General features: G+C 40.4%; 1 protein-coding gene across 4 annotated transcripts in view; it reads left to right on the forward strand.

Annotated features, from left to right (window-relative positions):
* Positions 1-20,603, forward strand: part of VSNL1 (visinin like 1) — a 137,691-nt gene that overhangs the window by 50,725 nt on the left and 66,363 nt on the right. For 2 of the 4 annotated variants that reach the window (XM_039531987.1, XM_039531988.1), the window contains exon 2: positions 8,649-8,811. In XM_039531987.1, coding sequence (XP_039387921.1) covers positions 8,650-8,811 — 162 coding nt within the window. In that variant the 5' untranslated portion in view covers position 8,649. Of the gene's footprint in view, positions 1-8,644; positions 8,812-20,603 lie in introns of those variants that run through there. The other 2 variants (XM_039531986.1, XM_039531989.1) reach the window with 1 other exon arrangement.

The following is a 20,603-nucleotide window of genomic DNA, read 5'->3' on the forward strand; positions in this document are numbered from 1 at the left end:
TGCATAGGTGCCAAACCTCATCCAAAAGAGGAGAGGAAACAAAATAAGCAGAAATGGGGGGAACACAGTTGGTCTAAAAAGGTATCAGATCACACAATCTGGCCACTGCTGCTGTTAGAGCTTTCTCCCCTGCAGCTCTTGCCCTTTGGAACACTTTGCTTTGTATCTTAGTACCTAGTCAATTGTCCATCTCATTTCAAATAGCATCTGAAAACAACTCTTTCCGCTTGCCTAAACCTCTTACTTTCTCTCTCCATCTGTGCTTATTATTTAATAACTCAGTAATTGTATCATTTAACTCTTTTAACGAGTTAGGAATTCATTGTGTATGACGGCATTGTATAATGTCAGAACTTTCCATTCCCACCCCCCAAGTAAAGAGATCGTTTCCATTGTGGGTAGAGACACTGAGCCAGGATCTGATCTCTGGAGTAACTGCATAAAGTTAGTGGAGTTGCACTGGATTTACTCTGGTGTAACAGAAATAAGAATCTGGCCTTTTTACACACTTTGTGTGTGAAGTGCGTTTCGTTAGCAGTAAATGGTGCCTTATTGCCATTAACTTTAATGTAGCATTACACTGAAAATTCCCATTTATTTATTTTTCATTAAAGGCTGTAGCCTCAGTTGCACTGTGTGGCACAAATAAAAGCAAAAGTGTGGTTAAAATCATACAGTTACGTCCAAAGTGCCGTGTGAAGGGAAAAACTGGCAATTCGGGTTCCTCCCTATCTTCCAAAAGGAAGAATACAGCAATTTCCTCCACTCTGCAAAGCTGCACTATTCTGATACATCTTCCCCTTCTGGGCCATGATGGCACAAATCTTGTCTCCTCTCCTGTGGGTGCAGAGGACCTTTGGGGAGCAGAACCACTTTGCTGTATAAGGCATGGGACAGGGTTTGGGGAGGCCATTCTGGAGGTGCATACCCCTCTGCAGTGTATCCCTGAGAGTATTGTGCAGAGGTGTTTCTGGAGAGGGGTGTGGCCAGAACAGGCCACTCCAGTCATAGACTCCGGGACCATTGTTTGGGTGGGAGAGTTCCTCTCCCATTCCACTCACAGAGTCCCCCAGCTACTTACTCAGGCTGAGTTCTCTGGAGAAGATTTTTGGCCTTTATGTGTGAATGGTAGGTTCTGGCTCTAGATTTCTATTTTTCTGTGGAACAAGAAATATATTTGAAAGGATGAATCACCAGGCTGGTTTCACAGCCTTGTCTTGCTTCCAACTATCCTTCATGCTGACATTAGTAAGAGGAAAGGCAGTGTCGGAAGTAGCCTGAGGAGAAAGGAACAATGCTGAGATTGGTCAGGAGTTGTAGTTATTACCAGGGCACGGCAGGGAATTTGTTAAGCAGCTTAGTAAAAAAAATAACAAGAAAATTGGTCTGTTATTTCAGATTACGCCCACAGTTCTTCACTTGCCCAGTGTTTTTGCCTTCAGTATTTTTCCATTTATATATATATATATTATATATATGAATGATACAGTCTGTGTACTTATATGAACAACAAAGGAATAGACTGTGACTGTCTCATTCATGGTGAGGAGCAGTGGGGATATTCATCTGAAGTTATATCTACACTACCGCAGGATCGACGCTCTGTTGATCGATGCACTGGGGCTCAGTTTAGTGGGTCTAGTGAAGACCCGTTAAATCAATGGCAGAGCGCTCTCTGGTCGACCCCGGTACTCCACAGGGAATGAGAGGAATAAGATATGTTGATGGGAGAGTGTCTCCTGTCAACTCAGCGCGGTGATGACACCACAGTAAGTCAACCTAAGCTATGTCGACTCCAGGGGCGGCTCTAGCAATTGCGCTGCCCCAAGCAGGGCGGCACGCTGTGGGGGGCACTTTGCCGGTCGCCGGTCCCACGGCTCCGGTGGACCTTCTGCAGACGTGCCTGCGGAGGGTCCGCTGGTCCCGCGGCTCCGGTGGAGCATCCGCAGTCACGCCTGCGTGAGGTCCACCCGAGCCGCGGGATCAGCGGACCCTCCGCAGGCATGCCTGCAGCAGGTCCACCGGAGCCGCCAGACAACTGGACCCTCCGCAGGCATGCCTGCGGGAGGTCCACCGGAGCCGCCTGCCGCCCTCCCTGCGGCAAGCCTCCCCAAGCGCGCGCTTGGCGTGCTGGGGTCTAGAGCCGGCCCTGGTCGACTCCATCCTCAGTGTCTGCTAGAAGTTTGCAATGTGGCACAAAGGCACTGCTCAAGGAGTAAGGTACTACTCAGGAGGAGTAAAGGTATCAGAATTTGACCCACTGGGATTCGTCATGTAAGAAAGTGCTCACCAACATAGGGTTGCCAATTTTGGTTGGATGTATTCCTGGAGGTTTCATCATGTCAATCTTTAATTAAAGATTAATCTTTAATTCCTGGAGACTCCAGGACAATACTTAAGGTTGTCAACCCTCCAGGAAAGTCTTGATTTTTGCCCTGGTTGTATTAAGTAGATTTTTTTATTTTTCTGACACAGAAATTTCAAAAATGTTTGTTCAAGGCATGTTGCTTAGAAACAAAACATTATTTTTTTAGGATGATGTGCCATTCTCCAGAATATGCAACACTTGAAGAACAGTGCTTGGATGTTGACATACTACAATGATTTGGAAGCAAATGAATAGATTAAACAAAAATTTTGCTCCACAAAAAGATTCTAATAGTGAGCAAGTGACCTTCTGCCTACTTGAAGAACTTAGTGGTTATGCAGCTGTGCTCTGCTGTTTCTGCCTAATGCATATTAATGGATTTTCAGAGGGGGAAAAAAACATGTTTTGTAAACCATGATTATTGTGGCTTAATGTAAAAATGTTTTAATTTTAGAAAATTAAATGTGTGTTGGCAGCTAGTACATTCATTGCTAAGGATGGATTATACCTCTTCCATAATAATAAGAGATGCAAAGAAACCGTAGAAGACTGAACTAAATCTCATGGTTAACTAGAAAAATCTATGAATAATAGGTTTCTTTCCACAATTAATTGGCTGTACAGCAACCAGAAGCCTCGGCACTCACTTGATAGTCATATGACACTGTTGAGCCTTAATGCAGATTGTAATTCAAATGTATTTTGCTAACAAAAGAGCTAGAGGTTGAAAAGGAGATGGAAAAAATGAGTTGATATAATTACAGTAGAGGATTATACCTGACAAGACTGATCAACTTGTTCGGTTCCCTGTATCAAATGGAGCAAAGCAAATAATGTACCATGTTTAACTGGACCAACAAATAAATGAAAATACATAAGATTTCAGTCCCAAATTATTGCTTCCTTACATGTTGGTTAAGTTTTACAGAAAGCATCATCTATGAAAGGTTTCTGTTAAACTATTCATTGCAATTAGCATGAATACAATACACAGAGAGGTTCACATTATATGGCAAGATGCATCAAAGGCTGCTGAAAGGTGTTTGAGGCAGATCAGACAATCTGTAGTGGAACAAGCAGGTGAGCAAATACTAGGATCATGTATCACAGAGAAAGACAGGAAAGGAGTCTTTTGTTTCTGTGAATATGATGATGGAAGAGATAGATAGATATAGATAGATATGTTGGGCCAGTTGTTTGCCCAAATGCACAGGTATAAATCTGGAGCAACTCCATTGACTTCAATAATTACATCCACATAACTGAGAAAATATTTTTTCTCGGAAAATGGAGTTGAGGTTTACAGAAGAATGCTATTTCCTGAAGGGATTTTGGCTGCTTTACATATCTGAAGTGCCATATGAATCAATGGGACTATGTAAATAAATGGATACATTTTAGAAAAAATATAATTATAAATAAAAATGAGGATATGGAAATATCTAGAATCTAAATTAATAAGTCAAGTAAAAATGACATAGATGAATGAAAGAAGCCAGACGACATTCATTTTAGGCTCCTTATGAGTATAGCAAAAGATGTTATACGTATTGGTAGGCATCTTTGAGAACTCTTGGAAAACAAGTAAGGTTCTTGGGGACTGAAAAATATAGCACTATTTTTAAAAGACAAAAAAGAAACAAAACAAAGGAAATCAACAGGCCGGTTAAAACACAAAAACAAGTAAAAATAGTTTGTAAACAATTGGGACTGGAGGCAAGGAGAAAAATGTATTACTACTAGATTTGCCAATATAGGGTTCTGTATTATATCAATGTTCAGTGGTAAACTTTTGAAAGAACGACCATAACGTTTTGTTCAGAGTTATGAACATTTCAGTTACCAACAACCTCCGTTCCTCAGGTGTTCATAACTCTGAGGTTCCCTGTACAATGTATGGGAGGCGCACTCGAGCTGAACGCATATGTCTGACTGTGACAAACATTTAGCTCTATTGTCTCTCCTTTACCCATGTTTAAATTGGTGTAACTTCGATGATTTATGCTGGTTTAAATGAGAGTAGAAGCAAGGGCACTAGGTTTTTTTGCCTACACAAAATGGATAAATCGATAGTTGTTCCACATGAGGATTATTATAATTCACAAAGAACAGAGAGATTGAAAATGGGCTTCGATTTTTACATACGAAGCAAATGCAGGGCATGTTTTACCAGGTCTGTCTGCTAGATATTGGCAATGCCTAAAGAAACTCTGAGCCCAGTTGTGCCTTCAGTTACATCTGTGCAGCACCATAATGTGGTTGTGCAACAGAGGACAGAATTTGTCCCTAAGGCTTTGGGATATTCCTGGCTAATAATACTTTGTCCTATTGGTTGCACTATTTTACTTGGTCATACCTGCAGCACTCATTTCACACCCAGTAAATCCTTTGAAACTGTGCCCCTTTTTCTGGGTGTCCAAAATGCTCTTGTTGCTGAAACCTGTGCTGTCCTGGCAGAGTGACTTGCCAACAGTTATGACTTGCCTCTGGGACAAGCTGGTTTGGATATAATTATTATGGGATGGATATAGGGTGACCAGATAGCAAGTGTGAAAAATTGGGACAAGGGGTGGGGGTAATAGGTGCCTATATAAGAAAAAGCCCCAAATACTGGGACTGTCCCTATAAAATCAGGACATCTGGTCACCCTAGATGGATACATGATGGAATGGGAAGGGCTGTAAACAAAGATTATTAATAGAACTGTGACAACTTGGGAAGAGGTACTGAGCAGAGATCCAGAGGCTTTAGTGCCATGTCTAGTATCACTCAGTAGATTTGTGCAAAGAGATACACCTGTCACAGTCACTAACCACACAAAGCTAGGAGGGAAGGCTAACGCTATGGGAGCCTGGCCAGATAAAGCAGGCTGTGGGGAAGTGATGGAAATGGGCAGAGTAACGAGTAGCTCACTTGATGAGAAAGAGACTACGTTTAAAAATGGGGGAAACGTTTGTTTAAAAGCAATATTGCAGGAAAAAAAAGATTTTAAGATGGGGAGGGCGGGGAAGGGTTGGCAGGTGATTTAAAACTGAACTTACATATGAAATGCAGAGCTGCCACCAAAGGCGAGTGCTACACTGGAATGTAGAAACACAAGTGCTAGGTGTCGGTCCAGGGAAGACATTATTTCTTTCTGTGCACAGGACACAACTAAGCACTGCATGAAATTTTGAGCACCCTGTTAGCAAAATAGTGGAGAAAATATCATATACAATGAAACTAAAGTACTACTATTTAGAACATGTGGCCCACAAGGAGAGATTAAGGGAAATTATGTTTACATTTTTGGTAAAAGATGACAAAGGGGCCAATATAAAAATACAGCTAATATCTCAAAGTGTTGACAATAGTTGGATGTAAATGATCTACTGAATGTTCACTATATAGCACTTAATGATTATATTTCTCCACTTCCATTCTTCTTTCCTGTCTGTTTTTATTCCTTTTCAAGATTTAAATTAATCTCTGGACTTCAAATTAACTATTCACAATAGATGAAAAAGACTTGTCTATGCTTCCACCAGTTCAGGATTGTTTTCCCACAGTATATTCTTCAATGCTTCACATTAGGGACCTGATTAGGGCCTTGTATTTAGTGTTGTCAGTTACACCTGTGCAGAGTGAGGGCACAGTAGGTGTTAAAGGCAATCAGATCAGAATGGTAGTGTTTTAATCCTGTGTTGCTCAGATTTAAATAACTACACTAAGCACAGGGGAGTGGAGAATCAGGCCCTATATTTTTCCAGTGGGTTTTCTGTTGCATACAAAGGGAAGTTTTGCTCTTGACTTAGATGGGAGCAGATTGTGAATGAAAGACTATATGAACCCGATTCTGCAAGCTGAGGAGCATCTTCCACACCCAAGGAAGTCCATGGAGGTTGAGGACATTCAGCACTTTTCAGGAGGTGCTCAGCTAACCAGGTTAACTTGAATTCAGTGTGTGTGATGGGGTGAATCCCTTATAGAACTGGGAGTGACAAAAAGAGTCAGCCAAACTGTCAATCACCCAGAGAGACGGTAAGGACTTCTCTGCGAAGGGTTCTAGGTACAGGAACCCTTTATAAAATGCCTGGCTCTCTCAGAGAGTTAGAGTTGAAGGGCTGGTGAGGAAGGGTCGTCTCCGCCACTTGTGAGACATATGGAGTACTTTAGGCAGGTAAATGGACTGACATTTTGTTATGGAAAAATATCCCTTGTTGTTCGGGTTTTTTTGTTTGTTTGTTTGTTTTTTTGTTTGTTTGTTTGTTTTAAAAAAAAGAATGTTTGATACTTTGTTTGCTAAACCTTTCTGAACTGCATCCTGCTGACTTGTTTGGACAGCCTTTCGGCTACAGTTGGTGTGAAGAGTGGGATGGCTGGCTTGTGAAGAAGCTGAGGTTGACAGGTGACTCGAATGTGATACCAGGGATATTTAAGACACCATATAGAAAGCGCCCTAGACATGGTTCTGTGAAGAGCTGGGGCATAGCTGGAATGGAAGACTTAACAGTATAAGGGAAGGTTTCTAAAATCAGCATGACACAGTCCAGGGGCTATTAGTAAAAGTACCAAAAAATATTTTAAATAAAATACCCCAAAAGAACAACAAAGAATGTCTTTCCATAAGATAGTGTCAGTCCATTTACCCATTCGAAGTACTCCATATGCCTTATTGCAGGCCCAGGTTCCTCCAGGTCAGAGGTCCTCAACCCTTTTCTTTCTGAGACCCCCCACTCCACAGCCCACCTGTGCCACAAGAGTTCTATAAAAGCCAGAACTGCTGTTAGTGGGTAGCAAGCAGGGCAGTTACATGGAGCCCCATGCCACAGGGGCCATCACAAAGCTACATTGCTCAGGCTTCATCTTCAGCCCTGTGGCGGGGCTCAGGGACCTGGGCTTCAGTCCCAGGCAGTGGTGTTTTGGCTTTCTGCCCTGGGCCCCAGCGAGTCTAATGCTGGCCCTGCTTGGAGGCACCCCTGAAACCTGCTCGAGGCCCCCTATGGGGCCCTGGGCCCCTGTTGAGAACCACTGCTACAGGTGACTCTTCCTCATCAACCCTTTAACTCTGACTCTCTAGCTTGGAGGGAGCCAGGGGTTTTAATGAGGGCTTCTCTACCCAGAACCCATCTCTCACAGTTTGAGGAGCTAACCACTCTTTTCCTCAGTCCTGGTTCTGTAAGGGCTTCGCCCCTTCATACAATGGGATTACTTATGTGAGTGAGGATTGCTCAGGTGAGCTGGGCTTGCAAGATCAGGCCCTAAGAGCCTAGGACAGGAAATGGCAACACTGTCATTCATCCACTGTCTTGATTACTGCAAAAATGCACATTGGGATAAACTATGATTATCTAAAAAAATTAGTAAGAAAGTAAAAAATGAGGTGGGGGGAGGTAGAATTATTTGTACTAGTCAATGTGGATATAATAAAAAGACCTAAAATTATCAAAATAAAAATGTAGCCCCACTAATATACTGCAGAGCACTTCATATTTCAAGAGCGAGGTGTATTACAGGCCCTGATCCTGCAAAGATTTCCACCTGTGATTAACTTCATGCATGTGGGAAGTCCCATGTACATCAATGGGACTGCTTACAAATGTAACATTAATCATATGTGGAAGCCTTTGCAGGATTGGGGCCATAAATTGTAAAGTCTGGCAATCATTGAACTGACATCGGTGGAGGGGTTTAAGGTAAGATTAAAGAGAAACCTGTAAATAATATCAGATCTATGAATCTGTGAAATGTGATCTTTCCATTGCATTTTAATTCATACAAGATCCTTTTCAACCCAGCATAATACTGACTAATAACAATGTCAGCCTAAGTCACATTCTCTCATACCTGAATACCCAAGGAATGGTTAGGAACTACTTTATCAAGATTACTAAAAGAAAGGTCACTTTTTTATATGATGGTAACCACTGGTAGGAAGAACTTGTTAGTCCTCTCAAAAAGAAAAGGAAAAAAAAGGTAGAATCCTTATATTAAATTATTATTAAAAAGATTAAGCAAATTCTCATTTATTTTGAAAGCAAACTCAGCAGTCTCTCTGCAGGACTTAAGAGCTTTAATTGAAAGATGAATTTCTTAGTTTTTCTCAAATTCAGCCTAACACTTATTTAAATATAGTTTAGCATCCAAATAATCCGGGGGAGCATGAGGTTGGGCTTGGCTGAAAGCATCAGTGAGCACAAAACAAGGCTGTCAGTAGCATACTCCAGCTTGGTTGCTAATCAAGTTTTAAAACGATCACAGCAACTTGGCTAATTGTATTAATTTGCTTTTCTTAAGGCAGAATGGGGAAACAGAATAGCAAACTGGCCCCTGAAGTGATGGAGGATCTGGTGAAGAGCACGGAGTTTAACGAACATGAACTCAAACAGTGGTACAAAGGATTTCTAAAGGACTGTCCTAGTGGTAGACTGAACCTTGACGAATTTCAGCAGCTTTATGTAAAGGTACGTTATTTATTAGCTTCCTATTGCACAGCCACAAGAAGGGTATCAGAGTGGTGCCTCAATATGTGTAGAGCAAAAATATCCTTCATGGCTATCATTCAAATTAAAGTCTATTCTGACAAGGAGCAGACAGGTATGTACATAGGAATTGCCATAGCAATTAGACCAGTGGTTCAAATAGATCAGTAGTCTGTCTCCGAGAGTGACCAATACCAAATGTTTCAGAGGAAGGATACAATTTTCCCAAAGGGAAACCCTCTCCTTCCTAAACCCTCTCAACTAGGGGTTGTTTTATGCTCTGAAGGATGAGGGGCTATGGCTCCACTCCTGCAAGATGATCCATGTTGGCAGATTCCTATACCTCCATGCAGTGCCACTGGTTTATAAAATGAGTATCTGTACGTGTTCTCATTACCCATCCAAATATCGATTCCTCTTTTGAGTCCCAGTCATTTCTTAGCCCCAGTGAAGTCCTATGGCAGTAAGTACTATAGATTAATTATGCACTGTGGGGGAAAAAAAGTTTCTTTTTGTATGTTATAAATGTGTTGCCTTTTCATTAACTTTCCCCTTGTCCTTGGAGTATGAGAGAGGATATGTAAGACATCTGGTTACCTTCTTTTTATTAATCATTAATTTATCACGTACCATGTCTTCTTATTTTTACTATGTATTTATTCTGTAAAGGGAGAAACATTGGAGGCAGCATGAGATGTGTATTCATATTACAAAAATAATGACATTTTCATTCAAAATGGAACAACTGCCTGAAGGTCAGAGGCTTCAAAGTAACTTTAAGTAGGAAAAATATTGGATAGTGCCGATGAACACTTAGTTCAGAAAATTACAGTGTTAGGTTGAGGAACAATAAAAATGCCAGCAGTCAATTTTACCAGACCTTTGATGGCCTGGAGCTCAGTAATGATCTCTGTAGGCAAGGATTATCTGTATTTATCTGAAATGGAACTGCAGTCCATCTTTCCTGCATTTCCTCAGCCCTGGACCACACCATCCCCACAGATATTATAAACGTCCTCCTTCCCAGTGCTAGTGAAGGTTACTGTACAAACACTGCCATCTGCAGAATATCTGAATTAAGTTACCATCTGTGCACTTAATTTCTGTACATTAAAACGGCGTTCTGAAAAGTCCTGTCTTCCAGAAGACTCTGACTCCCTCGTTATTTCGTGACAACCCTGCAATTACAGCTTTAGAGCACTGTGTTTGTACTGAGTGATTATTGATTGCCTCCATTTTAGATGATGTTTGGCGTTTGTCCTACATTGACTTGCATCTTATTTCTCATGCATGTTTGTAGGAAAAGTAAATAAGCGTTTGCAAAATATGTATGTGTAGCAAAATATATAAGGTGTTTAACTGTTGTGGAACCATTGCTTCCTGTTTGATAAATTACAAATAAAAAGGTGGGAATAAAGTCTAAATAAGTATTTGGGGAGGGGGGTTGTGTGGAAGGGACAGTTTTATGATGTCATCTCTCAGCCGAGGACTTCTTTTCAAAAGTGTTTCTGAGTAATCCTTAGAGGTCATTGTAGACTCCCACAAGGTGCTTTATTCCAGGGGGAAATAGCCCAGAGATAAAATTTAGTTCCATTGTTACTGAGTGGTAGTGCAAAATGTAAATCCCAGAGTATGAGGATTCAGTGCTGCTTAAGAGGATGAGAACTTTGACAACGCAGAGAGAAGGAAAATCTGGCTACAAGCTTTAGCGCCTTTATGTTCCACTTGTGCTTGGAAATATAGGCTAAGAAAGATTCCCCAGTGTTTGGCTATTCCTGCTTTTGTTAATAAGTACCCCTAATATTGTTTTAATGTAACTCTTATGTGTTTAGCCTAGTTTTTTATAGGCTGAAAATTATATATACGTCTACACGCAGGGCAAAATCCCCACTCTGCTGAAGTGAGTGGTAAAACTCCCATTGGTTTAAATAAATCCATCATGTATATTCTGTAGAACAGTGGTTCTCAACCAGGGGTATGTGAGCCCTTGGGGGTATGCAGAGATCCTCCTGGGGGTAAATCAACTCATCTAGATAGCTGCCTAGTTTTACAACAGGCTACATAAAAAAAGTCAGTACAAACTAAAATTTCATATGGACAATTACTTGTTTATACTGCTCTATATACTATACACTGAAATATAAGTATAGTATTTATATTTCAATTGATTTATTTTATAATTATATGGTAAAAGTGAGAAAGTAAGCAATTTTTCAGTAAGTGTGCTGTGACACTTTTTTGTAGTTTTATGTCTGATTTTGTAAGCAAGTAGATTTTAAGTGAGGTGAAACTTAGGGATACGTAAGACAAATTGGACTCCAGAAAAGGGTACAGTAGTCTGGAAAAGTTGAGAGCCACTGCTGTAGAACCTCAGAGTTACAAACACCAGAGTTACAAACTGACCGGTCAACCATAAATCTCCTTTAGAACCAGAAGTATGCAATCAGGTAGCAGCAGAGACCAAAGGGGGAAAAAAAGGCAAATACAAGTACAGTACAGTGTTAAATGTAAACTACTAAAAATATAAAGGGAAAGTTTTTTAAAAAAAGATTTGACAACATCAGAAAACTTTCTGTGCTTGTTTCATTTAAATTAAGATGGTTAAAAGCAGCATTTTTCTTCTGCATAGTAAAGTTTCAAAGCTGTATTAAGTCAATGTTCAGTTGTAACCTTTTGAAAGAACGTTTTGCTCAGAGTTATGAACATTTCAGAGTTATGATCAGTCTCCCATTTACAAGGTGTTCGTAACTCTGAGGTACTACTGTCAAAGCTTCTAACAGGTCATTCCCTGACTCTCTGAGACACTATTACTTTTCATGTTCCCATGGAGGTTGATTCTTGATGCTTGGGACCCTCATTCAGTATTAGCTTCTGACTACAGAAAAAAATCCAGATTTGAAAATTGACTTTCACAGCAGGGGTCACCACAAGAAGTCAGAAGGCATTGTTGTTGGATTTTAAGCATTCCAGTTCTCTGAAATGCATATTAATGGTAAGAAGGTATAACATTTATGTTGATTTCTTAATTTATTTCTTTATGTTGAGTGTGAGCCTACACTTAGGAGAGAAGAAGTTCACAAGTTATATTCACTTGATTTTAGCCAGGAAGGCTTCCATAAATATTTTATTGGGAAGATGATTACAAGGTTTACATTCACTTCAGTGTTACATTTTCTCTTAGATGTCAGCATCTGCCAGCATCATGGGATTTGTACCATGCAGTTGGACATGTCTGATCAAGGAGTGATATTAGAATGTTCATGGCAAAACTTTGATCTAAGGAAAGAGACTCCTTCCACACACAGCCAGCCAATGGAAAACATCCACAATGTTTACTGTCACAACACATAATATGTTCTTGTGATATTAATATAAATTGCCAGTTTTGCAGAGTTTTACGGTCTGGTGACTTCATTCTGTTTTTACAATGCATTGGAAAACTTGTAGTCATTGTTACTTCGGAGGCTTCACTGGTTACGTAGAAACCTGTGAGTGATTTGTTTTCATTTGATTTTTAGTTTTTACTCTTTGAAGGCTTTGTGGTAGATGGAGTGTTTGCTGCTTTGTTTGAGGTGGCACCAACAGTTCTGTGTTTTTTTCCCTGCATGTTGATTAGGATCAGCTCTGAATTCATTGCAACTGGGGTTCTTTCTATGAACTGACTGTGCAGCACTTAAGACGAATAGCATTCATGCAACTAGACCTTCTGTGTAGAGTGTTTGCTGGTTTACAGAACTTGCTTTGGGAGTGTTGTATAAAAGTGATATTTCTGTATACAGTGTGACAGACCCAGACCAGTGGGGTACAGGAGTCTGGTAGAGGGCAAATATACTGGTCACTGGATGAGTAGTTTTCTGTTCCCTGAGTGACCAGAGCAGGGGCTGCACTAGAGTAATCAGGAACCTGCTAGAACCAATTAAGGCAGCCAGGCTGCTTAGATCATCTGCAGCCAATCAAGGCAGGCTAATCAGGGCACCTGGGTTTAAAAAGGAGCTCACTCCAGTCAGGCGAGGAGGAGCCAGAGGAGAGGAAGTGCGTGTGAGGAGCTGGGAGCAAGAGGAGCAAGGAGCTGAGAGTGAGAGTGAGAGGGTGCTCTGCTGGAGGACTAAGGAGTACAAGCGTTATCAGACACCAGGAGGAAGGTCCTATGGTGAGGATAAAGAAGGTGTTTGGAGGAGGCCATGGGGAAGTAGCCCAGGGAGTTGTAGCTGTCATGCAGCTGTTACAAGAGGCACTATAGACAACTGCAATCCACAGGGCCCTGGGCTGGAACCCAGAGTAGAGGGCGGGCTCGGGTTCCCCCCAAACCTCCCAACTCCTGATCAGACACAGGAGGAGTTGATACAGACTGTGGGGAAGATCACTGAGGTGAGAAAATCTGCCAATAAGCGCAGGACCCACCAAGGTAGAGGAGGAACTTTGTCACAACAGGTGTATATGTAGACAGTTTAATAGAACACCTTGTATTGGCATATAAAAATATTTAACATTGCCTGTAAATTTGTAGGTTCAATAAAGTTTTTATTATTATTATTATTATTATTATTATTATTATTATTATTTTTAATGCACTGCAACTGACTTGCAGTGTGCAGCTCTTAAGAGATCTGAAGGTGTAGGTTTACTGTTGTGATTTTTGACTCAGTTGGTGTCATGGCTATCAAGATTAGACCCCAGACTTTGTTCCCACATAGCTGAATGATACTGAATAGTTTTAGCAGCAGTTTTACTGGAGGGTTGTATTTATTTAGTGTTTATAGCAGGGATCGGCAACCTTTCAAAAGTGGTGTGCCGAGTCTTCATTTATTCACTCTAATTTAAGGTTTCGTGTGCCGGTAATACATTTTAATGATTTTTAGAAGGTCTCTCTCTATATTTCTATATGTTATATAACTAAACTAGTGTTGTATTGTAAAATAAACAAGGTATTCAAAATGTTTAAGAAGCTTCATTTAAAATGAAATTAAAATGTTGATCCTACGCTGCTGGCCCGCTCAGCCCACTGCTGGTCTGGGGTTCTGTTCACCTAGGCCAGCAGCGGGCTGAGTGAGGCCTGCGGCCGGGAGCCCGGCTGGCAAGGGTCCGTCAGACAGAACCCCAGACCAGCAGCGGGCTGTGTGGTGCCGGTGGCCAGGACCCAGAGTATTTAATTTACAAAAATACATTAAGGTAAAATTGGGGACTGGAGGTAAATCAGCCTAAATACATGGGCATTCTGAATTCATGTTGATTCCATACATCTTATTTTGGTTTAAAAGGCCAAATTCATTCTGCTTTAAGTTTTGAGTTCAGCAGGATTACATCAGGGATGAATGTGCCCCATACCGTGCAAGTGTACATAATGGGCATTAATGATAACATGAGCTATGTGTGTGTACTGAGTGGAAAATAGGCTCCTATGATGTCATACTTCTTTGAACCAGGTCACTGAACATGGCAAGCATGTCCTCTGGGTTAACAGTGAAAGCAAACGCCAATAGTCCTACAAATGGAAAGGAAATATTCAGAGCCATTATGATATGATGCACCTTAGGCTAGTATTAAAAAATAAATTGGGCGTAAAGTTTTATGAGTTTATCTTATGTATTTTAAGCCATACTATTGAGTTTAAATTTAAATTGCTCTGAAAAATATAATACGATTTAATTAGTCAAATAATTGTTCATGTTTTGGGCTATCCCTCACGTTCCCTGACTGAGATCCAACTGAAATCTATTGTCATTTTAAGAGTGTATGGGGAAAAAAATAGGCTCTATTCTCAAATATTTACTGAAGATTAGACAGGTGGATCTCCATTCCAGCCCCTCACTCCAGCCCAAATTTCAATATATGCCAAAATGTACTGTAGGAAGTACATAGCTCCTCAAAATCTTAATAAACAATACTTGTCTACCCACTAGCATATTTATAGGGTCTCGGGAGTAAGACATTCAAATATATACACAGGGATGATTGTTGTAGTTTGGACAAAACGGGGAAAAACAAAAAACAGTGTTTGGGAGAAATTTCCCATCTTGAAGGCTGGATAACTTGCATAGTGAGGAAGGATGTTTTTTTGTGGGGTGAAGGCACTGGACAGGGGCTCTAGAGATCTAGGGTCAATTCCTCGCTCTGCCCTAGACAGGTCCCTGTGTAACCTTGTAAACCATTTAATATCTCAGTGCCTCAGTTCCTCATCTGTAAACTGGGAATAAAAATACTTCCTTTCTCCTACTCTTTATCTTTGTTTTATGTTTAGACTGTAAGTTTGCTAGAGCAAAGACTGTCTCTTATGATTGCACAATGTCTAGCACAAAGGGGGATGATCTCAGTTGGGGAATCTAGGCACTAATATTCATCAACAAAGACAACCATTTCAACTCTGCAATAATGTTTTAAGTATTGATGGCTTTATATAATAAAGTAGGAATGATGTCTTAAATATCTTTCTTATTAGAGAAGAATTAACTGGTTTGAAACATGACCCTCCATAAACCTTTGTCCATGTTTAGAACTGAGCTTTAACCTGAACCTTTTTTAATGTTTGGATATGGGCTCCCCTTTCTCCCCCATTACTACCTGCAGCTGTGACTGTAACCAGAAGTACAAAAATAAAATACGGAAAGTTCTTTCATAATTTTTTGCCAAGACTGGAAATAAAAATGTCAGAAATCGTGTGAAAGAATCTGCTCTTATGAGGTTTCCAGCCCAGTTTTTCCTGTCTATAGAGTTTGGATTATTCACTTGAGTTTTGAGTGCCTACATCAAAGGCCACTGGAGTCAATCAACGTATTTTCATTCATTTCACTGGGCTTTGGATCAGGCACTGGGTAAGCATTCAATCTATGGGCACTTATTTGAACTCTGAACCTTGTGAGACTCTTGCATCCCTGATCCCCATCCTAGTGCCCATAGATGTCACCATCTTATTCTGCCTTTAAACCTGCTGCCTCCCCACCCTGTTACTCATGCCACTGTATGCAAGACAGCAGGACAAGGTAGATAGTTGTCATCACAACAAAATTAGGAGGATCCTTGTCCAGCCCTGCTAAAGAGAATTACTGCACTGTAGCACTTTACTGGACATTCTCACTTGTTTCACTCCACTGTAGCATTAAAGGGAAATAGATGAGTATACCAATGTGGGACAATGAACCAGTTCTCCCTTAGTATACTGGAGGGGGGTGGAGCAGGGGTAGATGGGCATGCCATTTATTTCAGGCAAGTCTGTCTGTGCCTTACAGGATATAGATATTCAGGAACAATTCAGCTATATGTAAATATCACTCCTGGAATTCTGAGAAGTTTCCTAGACAATGGGGCAGTTCATTTGGTAGGATATACTGTATGCTTTTTACCAGCAGCATGTACACACCTAACATGACGTAGTCATACATCATATCTATGTATCTATCTATAAATATGACTTAAGGATCCATGAGGCAGATAATAGTAATTATTTTATAATGAGCTTTTTAAATAGGAATTGGATAAGAAGCCATTATTATTATTAAGAAGAATTTATTATTTATTCTGGGGGGCGGGGCAAAGGTCCCCAATCAGGGCTAATGTACACAAACAAGTAAAACAAAGCCAGTCCTTGCCCCCAGAGATTTCACAATCTATATGACTAGATGCAACAGATAGATTAAAAATGCAAATAGAGACCTGTTAGAGAGCAGGAGCAGAAGCATTATTGATGCTGGGGGGAGGGATAGCTCAGTGGTTTGAGCATTAGCCTGCTAAATCCAGCATTGTGAGCTCAGTCTTTGAGGGGACCATTTAGGGATCCGGGGCAAAAATCTGTCTGGGGATTGGTCCTGCTTTGAGCATGTGATTAGACTAGATGACCTCATGAGGTCCCTTCCAACCCTGAGAGTCTATGTTGCTTTGATTATGGGGAACTTGTAGGAAACATCAAATGGACAGAAGACATGTTAAATGTATTCCCTCAGTGCTAAATCAAAATCTAAACATTTGATAAAAATATAATGAAATCATTTGTGACAAATACCTGATAAAGACACAAACTTCTGCAAAAGTAAGTTTATTCTGTTTAAAGGTAAATATATAGAATGCACTTAGAAGAAACTGTAAAGCACAAATAAAAAGTGAACACACTGGAACATAGAATTTTCATAGAGTAGTGTTTTTCAGTATGAAATATATATTTGGTGCCCTAATATTGTATTAAATAGATTTATGAGAAACTGTGAAAAGACATTACTTTTAGTACAAAGCTAGTTAACATAAAGAATGTATTCTTGGCAATGCCATAAGTACTCCTGTTCTTTCTGAAGATTCTTACTGTCTTTCTGCAATTTCCCATAACACTGCTGTTTTCGCTATCAATATATCTCCTCTTTCTCCTCGCTAGCAACATTAATAAGAGGGTGTTATGCCAAACGTGTATGCATATTAGACAACCATAATAGAAACTTCTTGCATTTCTTAAGAAGAAGCCAGGAACGCGGTGTGCCTGCTCTCACGAATTCTAAAACAAAGGGGCAGACTGTTCTTCCCCTGGATACACCCACGGAAGGACCATCCTGTATAATGAGGCAGCATTAACTGTGAAGTCGATTCTTTGTGTGATTGTGGAGGGGGATGATACATGTAACGTATTCCCATATTTCTCTCTATATATAGATCTTGGACTCAGAAACACTTTAGGAAACCTTTCCTCAGACCAGTCTCTAACAGACAGATTTTCAAAGCTCAGCATTCAGTTAAAAAAACAAAACAAAAAAAAAAACAACTCTTGTTTAGACTTCAAAATAAGTATCAAGATATTCAAACAAGATCAGCACATTGGATGCCAGGCTGTTCTGAAATTGAAATCCTGACCTCATTGAAACCAGTGGAAGTTCTCCATCCTGCCTCTTATTTAGGGGCTTAAAATTAAGATAAGCTTTTTTTGAAATTCTAGCCACAGTTGTGGGAACTGAGCACTTAAAAATCTGGTTGTGAGCTCTTTTGAAAGTCTGGCCCTAACTGCTGAATTCAGGTTCTCTCATAAAGTATAAAGAAAGCTTCTTTGGTAACCATAGAATTTAAAGGCTAACAGATCTTTGTGTTTATCTTTTTTGTGTGAAAAGCCCTAAGATATGATAGTGATGGGCAACCTTAAAAAAACCTGGTTAGATAGTAGAAAGGTAATCCTACCTAGAGCATTTAAAAAGCTGACACACATCCATGCACACATTACATTCCAAAAGACCTTAATGAGGGAAAGCCACGCTAGGAAAATTCTCCAGATACTGCAAAAATATGTAAATTCATTCCCATTTTGCATCTCTCTAAAGATTACTTTTTCAAAAGCATGTTTGCTAATTACAAAAGTGATTGTGCATCATTTATAAAGGGCTTTGTTCCATTACAGCTCACCTTTACTACCTGTTGGGTCCCTCATTTGGAATGTCAAAATTATTTCCATGGCAAAACCCTGTGAATTCATAAGTACAGGTTATGACTTCCCTGGAGGATAAAACAGAAGGAAAGGAGTGGTGCCGTTGCAAGGGACAAAGCCATCATTAAAACATAATATCAGGGAGTGCAGGAAAACACTGGCAAAGTAAGAGGCCAATCCTGCTGCCACAATCAGACCATGGATTTCTTTGTGTAGTTATTGTTTTATTATTTGTTTTAAAGCAGTGCTTACAGCCCCCAAATGGAGATAAGGGCCCCATTGTACTATGTCAGTGGTTCACAACCTTCTCCCAACCATGACCTCATGTTACAACAGAAAAAAAGTTTTAGAATCCCCCTTTCTTACTTTTCAGGACCCGCCCCCCTCACCCTACCCTGCCTCCATCTACCCATAAAGAAGCCTGTCCATAGGAGTCGCAAATGCCATGTTGAGAACCCATGTGGTAGATATTGAACATACTCATAGTAAGAGACAAACCATTCCTGAAAGAGCTAACACTCTAAATAACCAAGACAGACCAAGGGTGGGAGAAAAGAAGTATTATAGTCTCTGATTTACAGCTGGGGAACCCAAGCATGCAGAGACTTGCCCAAGATCACACTGGAAGTTTGTGACTGAGCAGGGAACTGAAATCAGATCTCCCAAGTTCCAGTCCAGTGCTCCAAATACAAGCACATCCTTTCTTGTTTGTAGCATAAATGTTTTCTTTTCCTCTGGAATGATTCAGTGAGCACTCTCTTTAAATTGCAAGAGCACAAAGTCTACAGGGATTCATTATAGCAAAGATGACTAGATTGTAGCCAAATGTGTCCTGTGGATAGAGCTATTATTATATATAAAGGGTAGCCTCCTCATAATTAAGGTTGTGACCATCTTCTGGTATTTTAGGTCTCCTGTAAGTTTGATTTAGTCATAGCGTTAAACACTATGAAGATAGTGAACTGCTGACTTTTAGTAAGTTTAATGTGACACATTTTTTACAATCGGCCTTTCTACTTGCTTAAAATATTAAAAACCGTTCAGCACTACAAGGTTTGTGAAGAAGTCTCTGAAACTAAGGGAAGTAGAAGACATTTTATCTTGATACTGGAGTAAACTTGTATTGTGAGAGACAAGGAATTTTGTTTCAAAATATAAGACTGTTTTTCTGTGGTGCCACGTGTCTGTTTTCAATATCTGTTTTGTAGACATAACTCAGGCTGAACAAACAGTCTTCATGTTACGGAAGGTGCACCTGGGAACTCTGAGTTCCATACTGAGCCCTGATGTAAACAGTACAATTCCACGGATCCCAGGGCTGAATTGGCCCCAAATATTGTACTGGACTCAGTAGCATGTTAGGAAACCAAATGTCCACAGTGATCCCCGCCTTCATGGTCTCCAGGAGAGACTGTTGCAACTCACTATGTCTGAGCAATCCAACATTAAAAGGATTCAGTTAGTCCAAATACAGCAGCCTACCTGTTCACCAACACTAAGCACCAGGGATACATCATCCTGGTGCTCTGCTCACTATGCTGGCTCTCAGTAGAATACTTGATCAGATTCAAGGTCTCAGATCTTCAAGACCCTCCATGGAACTGGTCTGAAATACCTCCAAGAGTGCCTTTCTCTTTGTAGTGATGGCCTCCCGTGAGCGCTACATTTCTTGAAGATGATGAAACTTCAACCCCAAGAGTAATAGTAGTAAGAGCTGGAGGCAGGGCTTTCTAACCAACATGTCCTAGGTTGTGGAATTCGCTTGCTGGAGAATATTGCAATAACCACAAATCTCACCACTTTTAGTGTGAATTCCAAAACACAGCTCTTTGAGTTAGCTTTCCCCCAGAATAAAACCTGCAACAAATGTGGGAAGGATGGGGGAGAGAGAAGAGCGTTCAGAGAGTGCGGGGCGGGGGGGAGTGGAGAATAAACAGGAGATATGCAGTGGCTTTGTTCTTTTTTTGTGCAGTACCCATATATCACTGTAATGGTCGTTCTTGTGGGTCGGTAGGTTAATAATGAATAGTTATGCCTCTTTAGGAAGTTCTGTGGCATAGTACAACAGTCAGGTGCTGGATTAGGCATCAGTTTAGATGCCTTTTATTATTATGTAGGCTGTAGTTGAGATTCAAATCAGGTTTCTACTAAACATAGAACAGTCCCAGCACCTTGGGACATCAACCTAATTTTTACTCAACGAGAGTAATTTCCCCTCTTTTCATGTTTAATTAAGCTCACCTGAATTGCCTGTTTTCACCAACAACCCTATTAATTGCAGAGTTGAGATGACTGACTTGGCATGAGAGTTTGCTCTGTTAATTGTATATTCAAGCACAACAAAACAACACTAAAGAAAACATGCAGGTTGGAAGATAAAGTGACA

Source organism: Mauremys reevesii, linkage group 3 (assembly GCF_016161935.1).
Source record: "Mauremys reevesii isolate NIE-2019 linkage group 3, ASM1616193v1, whole genome shotgun sequence".
Classification (NCBI taxonomy): domain Eukaryota; kingdom Metazoa; phylum Chordata; order Testudines; family Geoemydidae; genus Mauremys; species Mauremys reevesii.